This window comes from Somniosus microcephalus, chromosome 5 (genome assembly GCF_052327205.1).
Source record: "Somniosus microcephalus isolate GS21.2 chromosome 5, FLI_Smic_1.0, whole genome shotgun sequence".
NCBI lineage: Eukaryota > Metazoa > Chordata > Chondrichthyes > Squaliformes > Somniosidae > Somniosus > Somniosus microcephalus.
In genome coordinates this window covers 298,146,876-298,165,741 of record NC_140991.1, presented here as the reverse complement: position 1 = coordinate 298,165,741, position 18,866 = coordinate 298,146,876, and the positions used below count along the sequence as shown (strand labels likewise).

Genomic DNA, 18,866 nt, shown 5'->3' with positions numbered 1-18,866 from the left:
GTAAGCCATTTAGGACTGAAATGAGGAGGAATTTCTTCACCCAGAGAGTGGTGAACCTGTGGAATTCACTGCCACAGAGGGCGGTGGAGGCCAGTTCATTAAATATATTCAAGAAAGAGTTGGATATGTTTCTTGAGGCTGAAGGGATCAAGGGATATGGGGAAAAGGCAGGGACAGGGTACTGAATTTGGATGATCAGCCATGATCACATTGAATGGCGGAGCAGGGCCGAAGGGCCAAATGGCCTACTCCTGCTCCTATCTTCTATGTTTCTATGATTCCTTTCATTCCCTCCCCCCCCTTCTCTCCCCCCCTCTCCTCTCCCTCCCTCTCTCCTCTCCCTCCCTCCCCCCCCTCCTCCTCTTCCTCCCTCCCCCTCCGCGGATCAGCGCCGGCCGGTGCACGGCCTAGCGCGTGAGGCCCGGCCGGACTCACCTTAGCTCAGGTCGCGCTCTGGGCCGACATTGACGCGTGCGCTGACTCCCGCCCCGCCAGCCTTTACTAAGATGGCGGCGATGGCTACGCTCGGCTCAGTCCCGCGCCGCCAGCCTTTACCAAGATGGCGGCGATCGCGGGGCGGGACGGGCAGTGCCTAGCTCGGGCGTGGCTGGCTAGGAGAGGCCGAGGCTTCAAGGCCTGCAGGTGGGGTAAGCCTCCAAGGTTGCGGCGCCCGGCGGAGGTAGCGAGTCAAGAGGAAAAAAAGAGGGTGAAAGGTAGGAAAATTAATCAGCTTAGAAAAAATATTTACAAATTAATTTACTTTTTTAAAAAAACAAATTCCCCTCCACACACACAGAAAGTGAGAAAAATAAATCGTTAGGAATCAAGATGGCGGCCACTCACCTCAGCTCAGAAGGATTAGGCCCGCCCACACACGCAATGAAACGCCCCCCGTGCCGCACCGATTAGGTTAATCCCCTGTACGATTGGTCAACCATCATGTCACTCAACGCTAATGAGCGGAATGTTGCTGTTTTTTTAACCTTTTTTGTATACTGTCGGAACAATTTTTGTCTGACCAAAAAGTAAATACACCTATTAGAGTCCCCTAATGATAAGCTTTCTTTTGATATAACATATGTGTAGGTACGCTCTATAACTTTTGATTGTATAGCCGGACAGACAGACAGAAAGACAGACATACCGTTTTATATTTATATACTAGCTGAAGTGCCCGGCGGTGCCGAGGCTTTTTCGAGGGCATGTTGTTGTTGGGAGAGAGAGAGAGAGAGAGCGACTGGGGGGGGCGGGGGAGGGAGGAGGGAGGAGGGGGGCGGGGGGGAAAGGGAGGGCGAGGGGGAAGGGAGGGCGGGGGGGGAGGGGGGAAGGGAAGGGGGGAGGGGGGGAAGGGAAGGGGGGAGAAAGGGAAGGGGGGGAAGGGAAGGGGGGAAAGAGGGGGAGGGGTGGGGGGGAGGGGTGGGGGGAGGGAGGGGTGGGGCCCCCCCCCCCAAGGGTCGCGGCCCCCCCCAAGGGTCGCGGCGCCCCCCCCCCCGCCCGAGGTGAAGACCGCCGATTGCGGCTGTGCGAGACGGCCGGGGGGCCGGTTGCCAGGGTGACACTTGACGCTCAGCAAGCCCCGCCCCCTGGCCGAGCCAGAGAGAGACGCCGCGTCGCGGCTCCTGCTGCGCGCGCACCCTAGCGGCGCTGGGCTGAGGCTCGGCCCTCCAGCCTTCGAGTGGGGCCGGGAGGTGCCTAGCTCGGGCGTGGGTGCGGAGGAGACGCCGAGGCTTCTAGGCCTACCTGGAAAAACGGGGAAAGGTAGGAAAATTAATGAGATTAGATAAGTTAATTACTTTCTAAATCATTTTTTTTTTAAATATGTTTTAAAAGCAACGTTTTTTTTTAAGACGCAGAAAGCGGGAAAAAGAAAGGAAAAGTTTGGAATCAAGATGGCGGCGACTCACCTCGGTTCAGAACGATAAGGCCCGGCCACACACGCACCGATTGGCCCGGCGGCACACGCCAGCAACCCGGCGTACGATTGGTCGAGCTCGAGGTCACTCTGTCGCTAATGAGCGGATAATGAGATGCTAATGAGCGGAACGTTGAAGGTTTTTGGGATACCGCGGGCGCGATTTTAGCCCGGCCGAAACGTAAATATGCTTAAAACCGTCTCAGAAGCGTAAGCTTTCTTTGGAGGTAACGCGCGCGTAGGTACGCCCTGTAACATTCGAGCGCATAGCCCGACGGACGCACACGCGATGACAGACAGAATGACAGACAGACAGATGTACCGATTTATATATATAGAAGATAGAGAGATGGATAAGGTGTAGAGAAGATTCACTAACATGTCACCAGAGGTGAGGGGATTACAGTTAGGAAGCGAGATTAGTGGAGAAGATAAAAGCTTTTGTCACTCCACTGAAGGTTAAGGGGTGCTCCAATAGTGGCCTATTTGATAGGTCAAATAGCGATAGATCACTTCCACTGGCTGGGGCGATGGTAACAAGAGGGTGCAAATCTAAGACAATCAGAAAAAGAATGAAAGGGGTTCGAAAAAAAAAGCTTTAAAGTGAGGGTGGTTAAAATGTGGAATTTTCAGCCGCAAACTGTTGTTTAAGCAGAGTCCATAAATTATTTTAAAAGGGAATTAGATAATTACTTGTAAAAAGTAACGACCCGGAATTTGCGGTCCCGCTGACGGCAGCCGCCATTCCGCCTTTGAAACTGACAGCAACTCCGGGGTTTAGCGCGTGCCCAGCCCCAACGCGGAAATCCTGAAATTACGGTCAGTCATTCACTGGTCCGACACAGGCTGTGCTGTGCACCCCCTCCCCCGCCCCACTGACAATCAGTGAAATCTCTCAAATCATGGAAACTGACGAAAACTTCAGCTCTTCCGCGGTAATTACGCTGCTAAACACCCCATTAAATTTTAGACCCTTTTGGAATTAGGTGTAACTGGGGTTTTAACAGCGTATTGACTGCTAAGCAAAGATTATGGCCCTGAAAAACTCATTTTAATTTTGTGCAGTGTCAAATTTATCCATTTTAATAAAAATTAAAATTTTTGACAAAAATGTTTAAAAGCTTGTTCATTTTTATTTCAGGTTTACCTTTTCCCCCATGCGAGAGCCCCAATCATTGTTCTGCTCTCTCTCTAACATTTATAAAAAAGTTAGAATTTTAGGAGCTTACCCACTTCCTGATTCGCTGCCTGTGAGAATTCTGCGTTTTGATTGGCTGCTTAGACAGCTTGTTGCCGTCACAGCAGCTCTTTGCTGGGAATCCCCGTGAACTTCCGTTGATTTGAACTGCATGTCAGAAAACCCCGAGATTCTCGGCAGAGATGGCGAGATCCTCGGGCAAAGCTTACTTCGGGGCCAGCGGCGAACGTCTTTGTTTTGCCGCTGACCGCAAATTCCAGGCCAATATTTTTTTTAAAGGGATAGAGCAGGAGAGCGGGAATAGTTGAAGTGGCTCACGTAGAGAGAATGGGGTCAAATGGCCCGTTTCTGTACTCTAACATTCTATGAAAGCAAAGCCCAACAACGCCATTTAAAAACTTGCCTATTCTCCATACAGTCGCACCGGCGAAGACACTGAAGAATCTTGGGGCAACACAGCGGGATGTTGTGCAGAATGCCTCGGTTTGTCGAGAGTTGCTGAAAATTACAGAGAAGCTCTTGATCATTTGTGGAGGCCCTCAGAAAATACAGCTCAGCTCTCTGTCCTTGATCGAGCCCACTGGAACAATTATTAGTGGATTCATGTTCCTCAGGGAAATCATGTCTTTCATTGAGTTGATACAAAAACAGCTTATTTGCATTCTTCAAATGGTTTTGAATTTGATCCGTCAAAAATCTAACCCGAAAGAGGAATTCCCTCACTCACTACATTGCAGCCTGCTGACTCAATTATTTTGGCAGATCTTCTTCAGCACAAATTTGTCAACACACATATCACAAAAGAAAAAGATACATTACGTAAGAAATAGGAGCAGGAGTAGGCCATTCGGCCCTTCGAGCCTGCTCCACCATTCAATAAGATCATGGCTGATTTTCTACCTCCGCTCCAGCTACCTGCCACATTACCTCTTTTTCTCTCTCTCTCAAGCCAACCAGGTAGACCTAGTGACCCCTGAATCAACTATAGCACCCTCACCACTACCTGGTTAGAACCAGCTAACTCAGCACAGACTAAGGATTAAATTGGAGGCCTAAGGTGTATTTACCCATTGAGCTTTTAGTGAAGACTGCCAACTACATTTTGACAACATCCTTGATCAACACGAATATACATTTACCCATAAACCATCAGGGAGTGTAGATTTTGAACAGATCAATGTTTGGTAAGATTTAGTGTAACTTAAGATGCCATCAGGAAAATCAGCAGGTGTCTCCTCCAACAGGATACCATCACCATGAACAGCTTGGAAAGAGAAATTTTGAACAGCTTTTACAGACAGGTGACTTGAACAAAAAAAATTAAATTCATCAGCTTAATTTTCTCCACTTCTCTCTCTGTCATGAAAGGTGTTGTCTTCTCACTCCTTATGTTGTTGATTCGTAGAGACCACATAGGCCTCCAATTTAATCCTTCGTCTGTGCCAAGTTAGCTGGTTCTAACCAGGTAGTACTATGCAGGAAACTCTCTTTTAACCGGCACCTAAATATCTGGAAATCTCTCTTAACCGGCAAAATTCAGGAGTAGGTTCAGGTAAGTTTTACTATATATTAGTGGCCGTGTAACCGGGGTTCTTGGATCTGTGGCTGTGTAACCGGGGTTCCTGCACCTGTGGGCCGTGCAACAGGGACTCCTGGATCTGTGGCCGTGTAACCGGGACTCCTGCACAAGTGCCGTGTAACCGGGGCTCCTGCACCTGTGGCCGTGTACGGGGCTCTCGTACCTTGGTAAGTATACCTCTCTGTAATCCGGACTTTTTGATCAACCGGCACCACGCCGATCCCGTTTCCTGTAGTAGGTTCAGGGGTCACTAGGTCTACCTGGCGCAAAATACGAAGTGCCCTGGTATTTTGCGCCTTCAACTCGATATTGTAAGTAGTTCAGTATTTCCACTGGTTTGAAACCCGAGCTCGGTTTTGCACGAGGCAAACACAATGGCAACTACACTAAAGAAACAGCTTACAGGCAATTCAACCTCAAATGTCATGTTCTTTACAATGTTCATCTGAATTCTGAGACTGAATTACTCTCCTGTCTTTATAATTCACTCTCACCGATCCAGCACCTTCAGTTATTTTCTTGTAATCAACTGCAGATTAAGTTACAATAAATTACATCACAATTCCTCAGCAAAGATAACTCCATGACACATCTTGTCTACTGCCCAGACACCCACCTCCACAAAAAGCTGCAAAAACCCATTAACTACATAGTATACGTTTAATAGCAAACATTTAAAGGTCGCATGGATGAACTACAGAATTTGTTCATCCCTGTTTGGCATAAAAATAAAAAAGTGATTCAACATTGGCTAACAAGGGAAATTAGGGATAGCATAAGATCCAAGGAGAGGACATATACACTGGCCAGAAAAAGCAGCAAACCTGAGGATTGGGAGCAGTTTAGGATTCAGCAAAGGAGGACAAAGGGATTAATTAAGAGGGGGAAAATGGAGTATGAGAGTAAGCTTGCAAGGAACATAAAAACTGACTGTAAAAGCTTCTATAGATATGTGAAGAAAAAAAGATTGGTAAAGTCAGGCGTAGGTCCCTTGCAGTCAGAATCGGGAATTTATAATGGGGAACAAAGACATGGCAGACCAATTAAATACATACTTTGGTTCTGTCTTCACAAAGGAGGACACAAATAACCTCCCAGAGATGTCGGGGAACATAGGGTCTAATGAAAGGGAGGAACTGAATGAAATCAGTACAGTATTTGTAGGGAAATGGTGTTAGGGAAATTGACGGGATTGAAGGCCGATAAATCCCCAGGGCCTGATAATCTACATCCTAGAGCACTTAAGGAAGTGGCCCTAGAAATAGTAGATGCATTGCTGGTCATCTTCTAAAATTCTATAGACTCTGGAACAGTTCCCATGGATTGGAGGGTAGCTAATGTAACCCCACTATTTAAAAAAGGTGGTAGAGAAAAAATGGGGAATTATAGACCAGTAAGCCTGACATTGGTAGTGGGGAAAATGCTAGCGTCCATTATAAAAGATGTAATAGCAGAGCACTTGGGAAACAGTGACAGGATCGGACAAAGTCAACATGGATTTACAAAAGGTAAATCGTGCTCGACTAATCTACTGGAATTTTTTGAGGATGTAACTGGTAGAATAGATATGGGAGAATCAGTGGATGTGGTGTATTTGAACATTCAGAAGGCTTTCGATAAGGTCCCGCATAAGAGACTAGTGTGCAAAGTTAAAGCACATGGGATTGGGGGTAAGGTACTGACTTGGATAGAAAATTGGTTGGCAGACAGGAAGCAAAGAGTTGGAATAAACAGGTCTTTTTCCAAGTGGAAGGCAGTGACTAGAGGGGTACCGCAGGGATCGGTGCTAGGACCCCAGTTATTCACAATATATATTAATGATCTAGACGAGGGAACTAGATGTAATATCTCCAAGTTTGCAGACAACACAAAGCTGGGTGGGCGTGTGTGCTGTGAGGAGGATGCAGAGAAACTCCAGTACGATTTGGACAGGTTGGGCAATTGGGCAGATGCATGGCAGATGCAGTATAATGTGGATAAATGTGAGGTTATCCACTTTGGTGGCAAAAACAGGAAGGCAGATTATTATCTGAAAGGCAATAGATTGGGAAAAGAGGAAGTGCAACGAGACCTGGGTGTCCTTGTGCACCAGTCGCTGAAGGTAAGCATGCAGGTGCAGCAGGCGGTTAAGAAGGCAAATGGTATGCTGGTCTTCATAGCGAGAGGATTCGAGTACAGGAGCAAGGATGTCTTGCTGCAGTTGTACAGGGCCTTGGTGAGACCACACCTTGAGTATTGTGTGCAGTTTTGGTCGCCTTATCTGAGGAAGGATGTTCTTGCCATGGAGGGAGTGCAGCGAAGATTCACCAGACTGATAGCTGGGATGGCAAGAATGACGTATGAAGAGAGATTGGGTCGATTAGGCTTATATTCGCTGGAGTTTAGACGAATGAGAGGGGATCTCATTGAAACTTATAAAATTCTAACAGGACTAGACAGACTAGATGCAGGAAGGATGTTCCTGATGGCGGGAGTCCAGACCAGGGGTCACAGTCTAAGGATAAGGGGTAAGCCATTTAGGACTGAGATGAGGAGGAATTTCTTCACCCAGAGAGTGGTGAACCTGTGGAATTCTCTACCACAGAAGACAGTTGAGGCCAATTCATTAAATATATTCAAGAAGGAGTTAGATATATTTCTTAAGGCTAAGGGGATCAAGGGATATGGGGAGAAAGCAGGGACAGGGTACTGAATTTGGATGATCAGCCATGATCTCATTAAATGGCGGAGCGGGCTCGAGGGGCCGAATGGCCTACTCCTGCTCCTATCTTCTATGTTTCTTCCACGTAAAATATAATTGTTACACACGTTTATCCTGAAGACATTCAGATAACAGCTGCAAACCATCGGAACATTGCTCACGGTTTATGAGGCTATCTGAATCCTTGGATAAACTGTTGCCTAGCTACCACCCTACGAGTCATTTTCAAATTGTACAGTGTGAATGCTCTAATGGAAAAGCCTGCGACTAGGACATTAATTTTGAGAACTTCCTCTGATGAATCAGTAGGTAAGTGCACTGCCTGGTGTGATACAGAAGCTATATAAATTCAAGTAGTTGTTGGTGTTGTAGGTTCGATCCCCAGGCTCTGCTGAGTTGCTCTCACCTGGAGCAGCTTTGGCGATGATACAATTGGTCTTAGTGCGCTGGGATAGGGAGAGTAAAATTAGCCAAGGGCTGTCTGTGCTCTGGCTCCTAATTCAGTGATTCCTGATGGAAAGTGAATGTATTCCCACTGGAAAGTGAATGTATTCCCACCAGACTGCTGACCACCCAACTTCCCTTCCTGGCCCCCATGTTAGCTGATGTTTTTAACGGTTCCTTCTCATCAGGTACTGTCCCCCTCCCCTTCAAATCTGCTTTCATCACCCCCCCAAAAAAAACCACCTTGACCCCCTTCTATCCTTGTAAACTATCGCCCCATCTGCAACCTCTCTTTCCTCTCCAAAACCCTTGAACGTGTTGTCGCTTCCCAAAATTCTTTCCCTCAGCTTCACGTTTGAACCTCTCCAATCCGGTTGCCGCCTCTGCCACAGCACTGAAATGGCCCGTATCAAAAAGTCACAAATTACATCCCATGTGACCGTGACCATGGTAAACTATCCCTCCTCGTCCATCTCAAATCTGTCTGTAGCCTTTGACACGGTTGACCTCACCATCCTCCTCCAACGCCTCTCCTCTGTTGTCCAGCTGGGTGGGACTGCCCTCACCTGGTTCCATTCCTATCTATCCAGTCAGAGTTACAGAATCACCTGCAACGGCTTCTCCTCCCACTCCCGCATCGTTACCTCTGGAGTCCCCCAAGGATCTATCCTTGGCCCCCTTCTATTTCTCATCTACATGCTGCCCCTCGGCGACATCATCCGAAAACACAACATCAGGTTCCACATGTACGCAGACGACACCCAGCTCTACCTCACTACTGACTCTCTCAACCCCGCCACTCTCTCTGATTTGTCACGCTGCTTGTTCGACATCCAGTATTGGACAAGCAGAAATTTTCTCCAATTAAATATTGGGAAAACTAAGGTCATTGTCTTCGGTTCCTGCCACAACTCCATTCCCTAGCCACTAATTCCAACCCTCTCCTTGGCCACTGTTTGATGCTGAACAAGACTGTTCGCAACCTCGGCGTCCTATCTGACACTGAGCTGAGCTTCCGACCCCATATCTTCTCCATCACTAAGGCCGCCTACTTCCAGCTCCATAACATCGCCTGCCTCTGCCTCAGCTCATCTGCTGCTGAAACCCTCATCCACGCCTTTGTTACCTTAGACTCGACTATTCCAAGGCTCTCCTGGCCGGCCTCCCATATAAATTTGCGCTCATCCAAAACTTGCCCCTCCCCCCCCCCCAAAGCAATCCCACCCCATTTCTGTAGCCTGCCGAGATCTCCGCGCTCCTCCAATTCTGGCCTCTTGCACGTCCCGATTTTCATCGCCCCACCACTGGCGGCCGTGCTTTCAGCTGCCTAGGCCCTAAGCTCTGGAATTCCCTCCCTAAACCTCTCCGCCTCTCTCTTCTTTCAGACGCTCCTTAAAATATCTTTGTCCGCCTACATTTTGGCCACCTGTCCCAAGATCTCATGTGGCTCGGTATCAAATTCTGTTCGATGGCCCACCTGGGAAGCTCCCTGGGTTGTTTCCTAGAAAGCCTAACAATTGTAGTGTTTATAGAACCATACTCTTTCAGGAAACGTGGGGAAAATATGGATAGGGAGACAGCAATTTAGTTTCTGTCAGTATCAAGCTGAAGTGCTTCCCCTGCCCCTCAACCTCTTTTTCCGGTACATTGATGACTGTATCTGTGCCGTTTCCTGCTCTTGCCCTGAACTAGAAAATTTCATTCACTTTCCTTCCAATTTCCACCCTTCCCTCACCTTCACATGGTCAATCTCCGACTCTTCCCTTCCTCGACTTCTCTGTCTCATAAGAACATAAGAAATAGGAGCAGGAGTAGGCCAATCGGCCCCTCGAGCCTGCTCCACCATTCAATAAGATCATGGCTGATCTGATCCTAACCTCAAATCTTCTATCACTCTCCATCCACCCGAACCCATGTGATCTCCCGGGAGAGGTGAAAAACCAGATAAAAGACCCAATGGCCAATTTGGGAGAAAAAAATCTGGGAAATTCCTCTCCGACCCATCTAGGCGATCGAAATTCTTCCAGGAGATCACTCTGTCCCTATATTTTCTACAGTACTTACCTTCTGTAAAGGCGATCTCCACCCCAGCCAGGAACAGGAATAAAACCATCTCCTGAAATCTAACACAGAATTAGAACACAGTAGGAGCAGAACCAGGCTACACGGCCCCGGGCCCACTCCACTACCCACAGGGCCATGACCATTCCGAACCTAGACTCATGTCCAATTTCCTGCCCGCTCCCCGTAACCCTTAATTCCCTTTACTTCTAGGAAACTATCTATTTCTGTTTTAAATTTATTTAATGATGTAGCTTCCACAGCTTTCTGGGGCAGCAAATTCCACAAACCTACCACCCTCTGAGTGAAGAAGTTTCTCCTCATCTCAGTTTTGAAAGAGCAGCCCCTTATTTTAAGATTATGCCCCCTAGTTCTAGTTTCACCCTTCATTGGGAACATCCTCACCGCATCCACCCGATCAAGCCCCTTCACAATCTTATATGTTTCAATAAGATCGCCTCTCATTCTTCTGAACTCCAATGAGTAGAGTCCCAATCTACTCAACCTCTCCTCATATGACCACCCCCTCATCCCCGGGATTAACCGAGTGAACCTTCTTTGTACTGACTCGAGAGCAAGTCTCCATCTCTGGGGATAGGCTCTTGACAAACATTCACTACAAGCCCACCGACTCCCACAGCTACCTGGACTACACTTCCTCCCATCCCGCTTCCTGTAAGGACTCTATTCCATTCTCCCAGTTTCTCCGTCTCCGCCGCATCTGCTCTGACGATGCCACCTTCCATACCAGTGCTTCCGACATGTCTTCCTTTTTCCTCAACTGAGGATTCCCCTCTACTGTGGTTGACATGGCCCTTGACCGTGTCCGTTCTATTTCCTGCACTTCTGATCTCGCTCCTTCCCATCCCTCCCGGAACCACAATAGGGTTCCCCTTGTCCTCACCTTTCACCCCACCAGCCTCCACATTCATCGGATCATCCTCCACCATTTCCGCCACCTCCAGTGTGATCCCACCACCAAACACATCTTCCCCTCACCTCCCCTTCCAGCATTCCGAAGGGACCGCTCCCTCCGCGACACCCTGGTCCACTCCTCTATCACCCCCAACACCCCTTCCCATGCAAGCGCAGGATATGCAACACCTGCCCTTATACCGCCCCCCTTCCCACTGTCATAAGAACATAAGAAATAGGAGCAGGAGTAGGCCAATCGGCCCCTCGAGCCTGCTCCACCATTCAATAAGATCATGGCTGATCTGATCCTAACCTCAAATCTTCTATCACTCTGCATCCACCCGAACCCATGTGATCTCCCGGGAGAGGCGAAAAACCAGATAAAGACCCAATGGCCAATTTGGGAGAAAAAAATCTGGGAAATTCCTCTCCGACCCATCTAGGCGATCGAAATTCTTCCAGGAGATCACTCTGTCCCTATATTTTCTACAGTACTTACCTTCTGTAAAGGCGATCTCCACCCCAGCCAGGAACAGGAATAAAACCATCTCCTGAAATCTAACAGAATTAGAACACAGTAGGAGCAGAACAAGGCTACACGGCCCCTGGGCCCACTCCACTACCCACGGGGCCATGTCCGAACCCAGACTCATGTCCAATTTCCTGCCCGCTCCCCGTAACCCTTAATTCCCTTTACTTCTAGGAAACTATCTATTTCTGTTTTAAATTTATAGGGCCCTAAACACCCCTTCCAGGTGAAACAGCGATTTACTTGTACTTCTCGCAATCTAGTATACTGTATTCGCTGCTCACGATGCGGTCTCCTCTACATTGGGGAGACCAAACACGGATTGGGTGACTGCTTTGCGGAACACCTCCATTCAGTCCGTAAGGGTGACCCCGAGCTTCCGGTCGCCTGTCACTTTAATTCTCCGCTCCATTCCCACTCCTGATCTCTCCGTCCTCGGCCTCTTGCACTGTTCCACTGAAGCTCAGCGTAAGCTCGAGGAACAGCACCTCATCTTTCGATTAGGCACTTTGCAGCCTTCTGGACTCAACATAGAGGTCAACAATTTCAGACCATAACCTCTGCCCCTATTCTTTTTTTTTCCATTCATTTTTTTTTTTTTACACTTCATCTAGAGCCATCTTTTGTTCCTTAACTTGTCCCATTACCGTCTCCTTTTGCCTTGCACCATCTCTTAATCTCTCCTGCCTTCCATCCTATCACAGACGTTCCCGTTTGCTCTTTCCTCCCCTCCCACTTGCTTAAAAACCTGTTACATCTCCAACTTTTTCCAGTTCTGACGAAGGGTCCCAGACCTGAAACGTTAACTCTGTTTCTCTCTCCACAGATGCTGCCTGACCTGCTGAGTATCTCCAGCATTTTCTGTTTTTATTTCAATGATAGAGAGTTTTGGTCCTGACCACTTGGGGGAGTTCTGGGACCCACAACAGAGCGGAAGCAGCCTCTGCAAGCCCCATGCTTGCTAATATGGCCTCCTCGGAATAAATGCAATGCAAGCATTAACCCTTTTTTTTTTAAAAACACGGTCGAAGTTACTTACAAATTTGGTACACATGGCTACAGCGAGGTTAGAGAAAGTCGGGGCGGTCCCAACCCACAAAAAGAAGCTGTCCTTCATTCTGAGGACGTGGAAATGCACCATCTGCTCCGACAGCTTCTCGCTAAAGTTATGCACAGACAGGGTCCCGGTCCTGCTCTCGCCTGCAGCCATCACCTTCATTTCAATGCGTCTGCCCGCCCTGGATTGCTGAGCGCTCCCAGGATCGGGTCCGCCTGTCAATCACCAGTCCCGGGGACCGGCTCCATCAAAGGCGCCGCTTCCGGGTCCGCCTGCTCGCTGCAGATCGTCCCCCCCTGAACCAGCCCACTCACTCTGGTTAGCAGCAGTCACTGCTGCGGCCGGGGCGGCGGGCGATGCAAACGATAGACAAATTCGCTCATTTGCAGCAGTGTCTCTGTGGGCCAAAGAAATACACAGGCAGTTCTTACAGTGTCTTAGCAAAATACTGCGGATGCTGGAAATCCGAAATAACAACAGAAAATGCTGGAAAAACTCAGCAGGCCAGGCATACATCCGTGGAGAGAGAAATAGAGTCAACGTTTCAGGTCGAACCCCTTTTGTCAGGACTGAGAAAAAACACAAGAAATGAAACAGATTAAAAGGCCAGTTTGGGGGCTGGGAAATGGGGATGAGAGAACAAAAGAGAAGTGAAGAGACATTGGGCTAAAAATTGAGTAGCGCCCCAATTGAGGTGCTAACTTCGCCGGGATGCTAAAAGTAGCGCCCTGGAAAAATTAGTGCCCCCCGTGCCGGAAATTGAGTGGTTGCGCCCCAAGAGGGAAGCAAGCGCCCCGCCTCACTCTTGGGGCGCTGCGAGTGAATATTGTGGCACTAGCTGTGGCACGTCGTGCCGCAGTATTGCAGGCCTTCCTCCCCTTCTTAAAGGGGAGGGGCCTTGTGCAGCGTGACCTGGGGCCCAGCTGGGCCCCCGGGGATCGGGAGTGCAGGCAAAAGAAGTGCCGGGCTCTTGGAGCGCAGCCGGCACTCCGCGGGGGGGGTGGGGTTCAGGAGGTCTGGGACAGGAGCGCAGGCCAGCAACAAAAATGGCCGCCCCGCACCTCGCCTTTAAATTGCGCCTCCCCGGCCACAGGTACGCCCCCCTGACCTCGTCGGACATAGCGTCCGGCGGTAAATCGGGGCGCTCCCGACGATCCTGGCTGGGGCGTGAGCGGGGTGCTGCGCACACCAATGACGTTATCCGCAGGGCGCTACCAGTTAGCGCCACCACTAACCTCCCGCTGAATTTTGCGGGAGGTGTGGGCAGTGCCGCGCCCGGGCACTAGTTGGTTTGCGCCCCACTTAGCACCCTCTTAAGGCGCTAACGGGAGGCGCTACCAACTGAATTTTTCCCCCATTAAGAGGTATTCAAAATGAGACGAGATGGACTAGTAAAGAGACAAAAGACGGCTCTAGATTAGGTGTGAAATGCGCTGGCAGAATGAGAGACAGCTGCCATGTGGGAGAGAAAAAAAGGGGGAAGGGCACAAAACAAAGGTGTGGATAAAAAATATATATAAAAATGTAATAGGGGCCGAGGTTATGATCTGAAATTGTTGAACTCGATATTGAGTCCGGAAGGCTGTAAAGTGCCTAATCGGAAGATGAGGTGCTGTTCCTCGAGCTTACGCTGGGTTTCCGTGGAACAATGCAAGGGCCCGAGTACGGTGAGGTCTGAGTGGGAATGGGGCCCCCAACTGGCCTTTTAATCTGTTTCATTTCCTGTGTTTTTTCTCAGTCCTGACGAAGGGTTTCAACCTGAAATGTTGACTCTGTTTCTCTCTCCAGGGATGTTGCCTGGCCTGCTGAGTTTTTCCAGCATTTTCTGTTGTTATTTCTTACAGTGTCTTGTTAGATTGCCCAGTTGATTCGCAGGTGCAGCAGCGTGCCCGTCTCCATTCGTTTCAATGGGACTGGAACCCACCTCTGTGTTTGTAATGGTCTGATTCTTGTTATCTAGGTTTGAAGTTATTAAAAGAAAATGAGATAAAAGCGTACGCTTGTGTCACGAGTGAACACGTCTGCAGTAGACGTCTCTGCCTCGAATCTCTCCGGCTCAGAGTCATGAGCTGAAGTGCGAGTTGGAGACACTCTGACATATAAGGGATGGGAAAGAGTATCTGGGCAGTTTGCTCCAAACTTCGGTCACACCTTGTAGAGAGGTGCAAGTTCAGAACGGGGTTGGTGTGACCGATAGTGTGCAGAGTAAAGGGAACCCAGGTGAGATAGGGAACGAAGATTCACAGAAACTGATCCTATCCAACGGGTACAATGTACTTGCTACCTGTAATGTTAAGGATAAAGACTGTCTGAAGGACAGAATGTGGACCATGGCACTTTGGAGTAGGAGGCTGTCCTAAGGGGGGAGGAGGAGCTGAAGGACAGGCTAGGGTGTGTGGCCCAAATAAGCATTCTTTATACCAACGCACGGAATATATAAGGAATAAATTGAATGAACTGCAGGCGTGAATTCAACTTGGAGGGTATGACATGGTAGCCATTACTGAGACACAGCTGCAAGACGGTCGGGACTGGGAATTAAATATACCAAGTTATAAAGTCTACAGGAAAGATAGGGAAAATGGTAGTGGGGGAGGAGTAGCCTTAGTGATTAAGGATGAAATCACTTCAATGATAGGAGAGGATATAAAGAGAGGTAAGCAGGCAGTGGAGACTTTATGGGTAGAATTAAGAAATAGGAAAGGATTTAAGACTTTAGTGGGAGTTGTGTATTTGCCCCTGGTTGCCGCTGTGAAGTGCTAGACTTTATAACTGCAGAGATTAGACAAGCATGTAGTAAAGGCAGAGTAGTTTTAATGGGGGATTTTAACATAGAAACATAGAAGATAGGAGCAGGAGTAGGCCATTCGGCCCCTTGAGCCTGCTGCGCCATTCAATGAGATCATGGCTGATCATCCAAATTCAGTACCCTGTCCCTGCCTTCTCCCCATATCCCTTGATCCCTTTAGCCTTAAGAAATATATCTAACTCCTTCTTGAATATATTTAATGAATTGGCCTCCACTGCCTTCTGTGGTAGAGAATTCCACAGGTTCACCACTCTCTGGGTGAAGTAATTCCTCCTCATCTCTGTCCTAAATGGCTTACCCCTTATCCTTAGACTGTGACCCCTGGTTCTGGACTCCCCGGCCATTGGGAATATCCTTCCTGCATCTAGTCTGTCTAGTCCTGTTAGAATTTTATAAGTTTCAATGAGATCCCCTCTCATTCTTCTAAACTCCAGCGAGTATAAGCCCAATCGACCCAATCTCTCTTCATACGTCATTCCTGCCATCCCAGGTATCAGTCTGGTGAATCTTTGCTGCACTCCCTCCATGGCAAGAACATCCTTCCTTAGATAAGGCGACTAAAACTGCACACAATACTCAAGATGTGGTCTCACCAAGGCCCTGTACAACTGCAGCAAGACATCCTTGTTCCTGTACTCGAACCCTCTCACTACGAAGGCCAACATACCATTTGCCTTCTTAACCGCCTGCTGCACCTGCATGCTTACCTTCAGCGACTGGTATACATTCATATAGATTGGGATAAGCAGATTAGCATATGTCAGAATGGTCGTAAATTTCTTAAGTTAATTCGGGATAGTTTTCTGCAACAATATGTCCTAGAACCAACAAGGGGGCAAGCCATGATTTAGTGATGAGCCAGATTTAGTTAACAGCCTAACTGCAAGAATATTTATCTAATAGCGATCATAACATGATCGAGTTCAATGTAACAATTGAAAGGGAGAAATGCGAAACAGCTATTAAGATTCTAGATTTAGGTCAGGCCAACTTCAACAGGATGAGACAGAGACTGTCCACAGTAAACTGGGCAAATCTGTTAATGGGTAAAATGACAGAAGATCAGTGGGAGGTGTTCAAAAAAGAATTTAATGTGATACAGAACCAGGTTATACCCCTGAGGGGCAAGAGCTCTACTTACCCAAGAAAAAGCCATGGACGACTAAAGAGGTAAGAGACCGCATAAAACTAAAGGACAAAGCAGACAAAAATGCAAAAAGTAGCACAGATCCTGGCAAATTGAAAAGGTACAAAGAACAGCAATGGTGACAAAACAGATAGTAAGAACTACAAAAAGGGAGTATGAAAAGAAACTTGCAAGGGATATCAAAAGCAACACAACATTTCTTTGCAATTATATTAGAAAAAAGAGTAGTCAGGATCAATGTTGGCCCCTTAAAAACTGATATTGGTGATATTGTCAATGATAAAGAAATGGCGGACATGTTGAATAATTACTTTGCATCAGTATTTACAGTAGAAGAGAACAGCATGCCGGAAATCCCAAGGAAACTAATATTGATTCAGGAACAGGGATTCAACATAATTAACATAAGCAAAATAACAGTAATGAAGAAAATAATGGCACTAAAGAGTGACAAATCCCCAGGACCAGATAGTTTCCATCCCAGGGTTTTAAAGGAAGTAGGTGAGCACATTGCAGATGCCCTAACTATAATCTTCCACAGTTCTCTCGATTCAGGAGCCGTTCCTTGAGATTAGAAAATTGCGCATGTCACTCCGCTAGTTAAGGATAGGGTGACGGAACACCGTGAAAATTTTCAGCTGATCAGAGAGAGCCAGCATGGATTTCTAAAAGGTAGGGCATGCCTGACAAAACTGATTGAATTTTTTGAACAGGTTACTAAAGTAGTGGACAGGGGAATGTCTATGGATGTTATTTATATGGACTTCCAGAAGGCATTTGATAAAGTCCCTCACAAGAGACTGTTAACTAAAGTTGAAGCCCATGGAATTGAGAGCACATTATTGACCTGGTTAGGAAATTGGCTGAGCGGCAGGAGACAGAGAGTAGGGATTTGGGGTAGGTACTCTAATTGGCAGGATGTGACTAGTGGTGTCCCGCAGGGATCTTTGTTGGGGCCTCAACTATTCACTGTACAGTATATATTAATGACTTAGATGATGGGATAGAAAGCCACATATCCAAATTTGCCGATGACACAAAAATAGGTGGCATTGTAGGCAGTGTGGATGAAAGCATAAAATTGCAAAGGGATATTGATAGATTAAGTGAATGGGCAAAACTGTGGCAAATGGATTCCAAAGTAAGCAAATGTGAGGTCATCCATCTTGGACCTAAAAAGGATCAAACAGGGTACTTTTTAAATGGTGAAAAGCTAAAAACAGTGGCGGTCCAAAGAGACTTGGGGGGGTCCAGGTACAGAAATCATTAAAATGTCATGAACAGGTACAGAAAATAATCAAAAAGGCTAATGGAATGCTGGCCTTTATATCTAGAGGACTAGAATACAAGGGGGTAGAAGTTATGCTGCAGCTGTACAAAACCCTGATTAGACCACACCTGGAGCACTGTGAGCAGTTCTGGGCACCACACCTTCGGAAGGATATACTGGCCTTGGAGCGAGTGCAGCGTAGGTTTACCAGAATGATACCCGGACTTCAAGGGTTAAGTTATGAGGAGAGACTGCACAAATTGGAGTTGTATTCCCTAGAATTTAGAAGGTTAAGGGGTGATCTGATCGAAGCCATTGGCCGGAATTTTCCCATTAAAAAAAAAAGGGTGGGTTTGGAGCATGGGGGCAGTTAAATTGTTAAAAATGTGCATCCCGACCTGATCCCGCCTCCAACCCGCCCACTTCTGGTTTTCCCAGAGGAGGGGAGGGCAACCAACTCACATCCAGGGGGCGTTACCTCAATTTAAATATTGTAATGAGGCTCCATTTTGTTTCTAACTGCCTGTGGACGGGTTTCCACACAATTTGTGAAACCTGGCAGTTAAACAGAGGTGGTGGCTGCTGCATCCAGAAGGTAAGTGAATTTATACCTGCCTCCTGGATCCAGGGTCCCTACCATACCCACCCAGGCGCGATTGGAGACCCCCCAACGAGGCCTCTGATCGCCTTCCCTAGCCTCCCTCCCCCCCCCCCCCGCCCCCCCAATGATGATGATCATGTGACCGGCCCAAATCGTCCGGACCCCCCTGCTGATCCTCCGCCACCCACCCCGCCCCCGGTCCCTGGCTGCCACCCCCCCCCCACGCAATCCCCGCTTGATTGCCGATCCCTGCCCACCCCATCGCCTGCTGATCCCGCAACCCCCTGTTGTGCCCATGTATTATAAGACACAGACTGCGGAGAACGGTACAACAGGTGTTTACTCAACGTGGCTCACAGTGGAACTGATCTGTACAGATTACTACTCAGGGCTATATACAGGTGTAGTCACTGCCGGTACTACAGTATACTTGAGCTGTGAAAGATAGTTCCCGACTTAAAGGTATATACATTACAATTCCTCCCCTTTTAGATTAACAGTACCATAACACTCATTTAACAATTAAATATCAAACTAATTACAATTAACACTTTTAACATGCAACATTAGCTGAAAATAGTCTATTTATATATTCAGTCTTTGGGGAGGCTTCCTGATCCTTTCTGGATAGCGCCTTTCCCGA

At 47.8% G+C, this 18,866-nt stretch overlaps 1 protein-coding gene across 1 annotated transcript in view; it reads right to left on the bottom strand.

Annotated features, from left to right (window-relative positions):
- Positions 1-12,718, bottom strand: part of psmg4 (proteasome (prosome, macropain) assembly chaperone 4) — a 28,782-nt gene extending 16,064 nt beyond the window's left edge. Inside the window, exon 1 of the mRNA XM_085989220.1 lies at positions 12,379-12,718. Within this exon, the coding sequence (XP_085845346.1) occupies positions 12,379-12,558 (180 nt within the window). The 5' untranslated portion in view covers positions 12,559-12,718. The remainder of the gene's footprint in view (positions 1-12,378) is intronic.
- Positions 12,719-18,866: the final 6,148 nt, after the last annotated feature.